Source organism: Berghia stephanieae, chromosome 3, assembly GCF_034508935.2.
Source record: "Berghia stephanieae isolate SIO BIC M18660-M18661 chromosome 3, UCSD_Bste_1.3, whole genome shotgun sequence".
Taxonomy (NCBI): Eukaryota; Metazoa; Mollusca; class Gastropoda; order Nudibranchia; family Aeolidiidae; genus Berghia; species Berghia stephanieae.
Window position 1 is genome coordinate 98,657,253 of NC_088362.1, and position 6,690 is coordinate 98,663,942.

General features: G+C 33.8%; 1 protein-coding gene across 1 annotated transcript; it reads left to right on the plus strand.

The window, feature by feature from the left end:
- Nucleotides 1–287: 287 nt before the first annotated feature.
- Nucleotides 288–6,283, plus strand: LOC144968952 (granzyme H-like). Its single transcript, XM_078907845.1, has 2 exons — nt 288–429; nt 5,066–6,283. The coding sequence occupies exons 1-2, from the start codon at nt 352–354 to the stop codon at nt 6,146–6,148; spliced, it is 1,161 nt and encodes a 386-aa protein (XP_078763971.1). The 5' UTR covers nt 288–351; the 3' UTR covers nt 6,149–6,283.
- The last annotated feature ends 407 nt before the right edge of the window (nt 6,284–6,690 follow it).

Here is a 6,690-nt window from a genome sequence, read left to right on the forward strand (position 1 = left end):
GTGCATACTATCTATAGAGTCTGGTTAATACAGTTTAGTGAGAATTACTCATAAACATGGATGACAAAAAAAAAACCTCAAAAAAAAAAAAACAATAACAAAGACCTGAGTGACGCCAACATCATTCTATCTATTGGCAAGGCCTCGTTTGGGTGTCAGACCAACATATAAATATACGTCTTCTACTTCTTCTTGTGACGTTATAAGCGATGAATACTGTACTCACTTCATTAACATTCGCTTACATAAATATACGCAGAATCTTTTGATTACCCTGTATACAGTCGATAAATTGAAATGATTCCATACATTGTACTGTTATAATTGTATTGTAACAGCAAGATTTCAACGATGGCGAGAAGGAACAATATAGAGAAATCTATCAATATTCCCGCTATATTCCTTTTAATAGCGTTGTGCCTTTTTGTGGTATGTTGAATGTGTTATTATTATTATTATTATTATTATTATTATTATTATTATATATTATTATTATTATTATTATTATTATTATTATTATTATATTATTATTATTAGTATATTTAGTAGTAGTAGTAGTAGTAGTAGTAGTAGTAGTAGTAGTAGTAGTAGTAGTAGTAGTAGTAGTAGTAGTAGTAGTAGTAGTAGTAGTGAGTAGTAGTAGGTAGTAGTAGTAGTTAGTAGTAGTAGTAGTAGTAGTAGTAGTAGTAGTAGTAGTAGTAGTGTAGTAGTAGTAGTTGTAGTTGTTGTTGTTGTAGTAGTGGTAGTTGTAGTAGTACCATAATAATAATTATTATTATTTTATTATTATCATTATTATCATCGTCTTCTTCATCATCATTATTATTATTTATTATTATTATTATTATTATTATTATTATTATTATTATTATTATATTATTATTATTATTATTATTATTATTATTATTATTATTATTAATATTGTTATTGTTTCAAGTATTATACACTGCATATTGTCACATATTATCATTTTTAGCTTTTTTCATTGACTTTGATCAAAGATCAATCAAATAGCATATTTTAGATAAATACGAATACAGCCTCTTACCCCCCCCCCCCCCTTTTTTTTTTTTTTAAACTTGTCTTTTCAATTTAAGTAGATGTGTATATTGCTGTTTAAACCTATTACTTTAATTATAAAGAATAAGACAAATCATAGCCTAAAACGTTTTCCATTGTCTATTTAAAAGTAATATGAACATGTCATAAATCCTATTTTCCACGGATTTACCACACTCAATGTGATTTACAATATTACAGCAACAGGCCATAATATGTAGCTATATTTCCATTACATACAGAACCACTCGCCTTGTAAGGCTTCCCCTTTGTACTAATAGTTCTTACGATATCCGTCACTGCTATAGTTAGGTACTCTTTTTCACACCTGAGTCAAGTGATCACTCTCACCCACCTGGCCACTGACCACGCTTAATATCGCTTGACTTTTTGTGACAAGACGAGACACTATACCGTGAGCTATCGAGCCACACATTTCTACATATTTTCTCTTTATTTTTACAGTGCGATAAATAATAATTGTAATAGCGCCTTACAGCTGTCATGTGACCTAGTGGTATGACACTTGACTTCGGATCGGAAGGTCCTGGGTTCGAGTCCCGGGCGGCGCATAGTTGAGTCCTTGGAAAAGGCTCATTACTCACATTCTCTCGCCGTACTCAGGTGAAAAATGGGTACCTGGTCGTCAACAACGTTACCTCTGTCGATAAAGATTGTATTATCGCCTAACACAGGTGTCATGTCTCGTCCCTCATTTTAAGTGTTGCTGTTGGCCGGGGACCCCTTGTAAAGCGCTTTGAGTACGTTTCGTGGATATTGTGCTATAAAAAAGTTCAAGCTATGTCGTTTTACTTGTTGCACTTGGCTTGTGATCCCCAATGAAGTGCTTCAAGAGCATTTGGTGTATATTGCTCTATATTAAATGTCACGTTTGATCATTTTAGGAAATGTGATAGGACTACAGCTTTATTAATCAGGTTGACGTAAACTCAAACCTGGCCTCGACTTAAATAATACATATTTTGAAAACATTACGCTTCAACAGTCATGACGTCACTTCCCTCGTAGTGACGAATAGTAACTTAGCAACTGGCTCTAAACTATCGGAACAATGGCGGACGCCCTTATGAAATATTTCTCCGACAAGCATAAAAGTGTATCCAGAGGAGAAAAACATTATAAATATGGTCATGTTTTGACTTTTACACATTCTGATCACATGACATATGAAACGTTCTAGCGAGCATGAAGAATAAAAAGTAATGATTTTCTTTGTTTAGAACCAAGATGGCCGCCGTTGCTGGGCGACGTGACTTCGGACTATTGAATCCAATTATGCATAGTGTTTTAAAAAAACATAACATTTGCCATCCGGATGTAACATATCAACACACAAAAAAACTATGTATAACATTCAACACACAAAAAAACTATGTATAACATTCAACACACAAAAAAACTATGTATAACATTCAACACACAAAAAAACTATGTATAACATTCAACACACAAAAAAACTATGTATAACATTCAACACACAAAAAAACTATGTATAACATTCAACACACAAAAAAACTATGTATAACATTCAACACACAAAAAAACTATGTATAACATTCAAAACACAAAAAAAACTATGTATAACATTCAACACACAAAAAAACTATGTATAACATTCAACACACAAAAAAACTATGTATAACATTCAACACACAAAAAAACTATGTATAACATTCAAACACAAAAAAACTATGTATAACATTCAACACACAAAAAAACTATGTATAACATTCAACACACAAAAAAACTATGTAATAACATTCAACACACAAAAAAACTATGTATAACATTCAACACACAAAAAAACTATGTATAACATTCAACACACAAAAAAACTATGTATAACATTCAACACACAAAAAAACTATGTATAACATTCAACACACAAAAAAACTATGTATAACATTCAACACACAAAAAAACTAATGTAAAACATTCACACACACAAAAAACTATGTATAACATTCAACACACAAAAAAACTATGTATAACATTCAACACACAAAAAAACTATGTATAACATTCAAAACACAAAAAAAACTATGTATAACATTCAACACACAAAAAAACTATGTATAACATTCAACACACAAAAAAACTATGTATAACATTCAACACACAAAAAATCTATGTATAACATTCAACACACAAAAAACAATGTATAACATTCAACACACAAAAAAACTATGTATAACATTCAACACACAAAAAAAAACTATGTATAACATTCAACACACAAAAAAACTATGTATAACATTCAACACACAAAAAAACTATGTATAACATTCAACACACAAAAAAACTATGTATAACATTCAACACACAAAAAAAACTATGTATAACATTCAACACACAAAAAAACTATGTATAACATTCAACACACAAAACTATGTATAACATTCAACACACAAAAAAACTATGTATAACATTCAACACACAAAAAAACTATGTATAACATTCAACACACAAAAAAAACTATGTATAACATTAAACGTTTAAAGGCAGAATATACAATTAAGTGAGAACTACTCAAAAATGGCATGCGAAAAGCAATACAAAGAGCTTACTCACTTAGTTATCCGAACCAACGACCACCTGAGCTGTAGCCCTTCTGTCTTGAGCCATGACGTAGAAGTTAGCCGTCTTTTGTAGTTGTTCCAGGTGACATACAAAGAACTAAGTAACGTCAATTTCATTCCTTCCATTAGTAGGCAACGGAGATTACATAATATTTTGTAGATGGATTCATTATATGTATCTCCCACCACGTCATCACGTTGGAAGGTTGAAGTAATTTTGACGTTAAAGATTGAATTTAAAGTTTACATTTAATTAATAAAAAACATTCATTCATCCCATGTCAAACTATTTTTGAAGAAAATTAATATAATGTCTTGACTGCAAGACAATTGGAGATCTATGTGTATGAAATTGTGCCAGACAAATCAAGAAAGAATGAAATCCAAGGAAAATATATTACTGGTAATCAGGAGGTGTGAGGTTCCATCCCCAGTCCAGGAAGGCCGAGTTCTTGGAATTTGTTTTTTTACTTGTCTTTTACTTTTTACTTCTTTTTTTTTTTGTTATGTCTGGCACTGATTCATACACACGTTCCAGATCAGTCTCTTTCACCAATGCCTACTCTCCTATATGTCACACAAAACTCTGCCTGTTCATTTTGCTTATATACTCAAGTTCCCGTCTATGATAAATCCCGATATAAAACCCTTTTGAGGTGGTGATTCACCCATCGCGTCAGTGTCCGAAATCATTATATCGAAATGAATAGGATTCAATTGTCGTAACGTCACTTCCTTCCTAATGACGCATGGTAACTTAGTAACACTGGCTCTAAACTATCGGAACAATGTCCGACGCCCGTATGAAATATTTCTCCGGCGAGCATAAAAGCGTATCCAGAGGGGGCCAGAGGGGGAAAAAACATAAATTTGATCATGTTTTGACTTTTACACATTCTGATCACAAGACTTATGAAAAGTTCTAGCCAGCTTGAAGAATAAAAAGTAATGTTTTTCTTTGTTTAGAACCAAGATGCCGCCGTTGCCGGGCGGCGTGACATCAGCCTACTGAATCCAATTAGATGTGGAAGGTTATGTACATTGTCAAAGTCACGAGAAGAAGGAAGTCCAAGATATTTTAATTAAAATTAAATGTCATAAATTAAGAACTACATAATACCGTTTTAAGCTCGTGCTTTACTCAAATCTTTGTAATTGTCGCTAGACCAACAGGTTGGGTGATTAGTTCTCAGCAAAATATATATATCAGATTATAAATGATAAAGGATTTGCGGAGTTAAAGGCAATTTTTTTTCATCGTTATGAATGAAGAGCGCCCCGTTTTATATTTGCACCCTTGCAATTTCTATCATCGGAGTCGATTGAAGCCTGTGCCTGAAACATTTCTTCAATCAATATTTTAATGATTTATTTTCTAATTTGTTGCTATCATATACTCTTCCCAGAGTACAATTAAAAGTCATTCAGGCGCAAGCAATCATCCATGGCATAACACATCAGCACGTTCCAAACGGGATACCAAACATTGCGTGATGAAAACTAAAACTGTTTTAAATGGATGGAAACCCCAACCTTCAAGAAGAAATAGACACTACCAAATTCCAGAATTCAACAATTTTAACTTTTCAAAACTTGGATGCAAAAGAAACGACCTTGAATGTCCGTGTAAAAATCGTAACCCAAAATCAGTCTGGCCGATTCTGGGTATCGAAGCCATTAGGGGTATCGAAGCTGTTATGGGTGGAATGGAAGCGCCGAAATTTGGCCTACCTTGGATGGCGTTTATCTTCACGGACAAAGGCCATGGATGCGCAGGAGTATTGGTATCTTACAAATTTGTCATTACTGCAGCACGTTGTGTCAAAGACGTAGGTAATCTAAATGTGACGTTAGGCGCACATGACATCGATAACAGGACACAAGGAATCGAAATATCCATCAGTCGTGAATTTATCCACATCCACCCGCGGCATTACGACATAAATAAGCCTCATTACTTCGCGGATATTGCATTGATCCAGCTCCGCCACGCTGTCCATGAGATAAGACTGACGTTTCATCCATTCATAGTGCCTGCGTGTGTGTCCGAGAATTATCCCGACAAAAATATGGCTTGCTTCGGAGCAGGATGGGGAGCATTGAGTTATAGCACGCACAAATATGCAAGTAAACTGCGCTGGATTAGATTCGTGGCGAAAGGTATAGAAAAAGGAACAATTTATGCCACTTCTGCTGCTCTGGATAGACCAACTGGAATGTGTTACGACGATGAAGGATCTCCACTCATGTGTATGGACAAAGGTGTTACCAAAGTTTATGGGATATTTACTGATGGCAATTATTGTGATAATAGCAAAGGTGCAGCCTTGTATGTGAGTTTTAAGAAATTTTATCCTTGGGTGAAAAGAACAATGCAAGCGATACTTAAGAAGCAAGGTAATATAAACTGGGATTCCTCCACCGTTCATTTCGAAAGATATCGATGGGATGCCATATCAACACTTTCCACAGCGTATCCAAGGCCATAAATTAATTTTGGTTACAAAAATTGTGTAAGAGATACATTTTAATAGAGGAAATCAGATAAGGAAGGACGAAGGACTTTTTGAACTTTTGAACAAGTTCTGAAATCAAAGAAACCAATCAAACGAAAGGAAATAATAGCTGGCTCACGGTTTTCTCTCTGTTTTACTTTGTATTTGTTGTGGTGGTCTTCTTCTTCTTCTTCTTCTTCTTCTTCTTCTTCTTCTTCTTCTTCTTCTTCTTCTTCTTCTTCTTCTTCTTCTTCTCTTTACTACTACTACTACTACTACTACTACTACTACTACTACTACTACTACTACTACTACAACTACTACTAATACTACTACTACCTAATACTACGATTTTCTTCTCCCCCTTTTTGTCCTACTTCTTCTTTTTTTTCTCCCCCCCCCCCCTCCTCCTCCTCTTCCTCCTCCTCCTCCTCATTTTTCTATCCTGTTAGAACCATCATTATAGTTGTCACTAATATTTTCAGTTCATCAGTTGATTGTTTTATAACTACAAAACTGCCTTTCAATAAAAATAA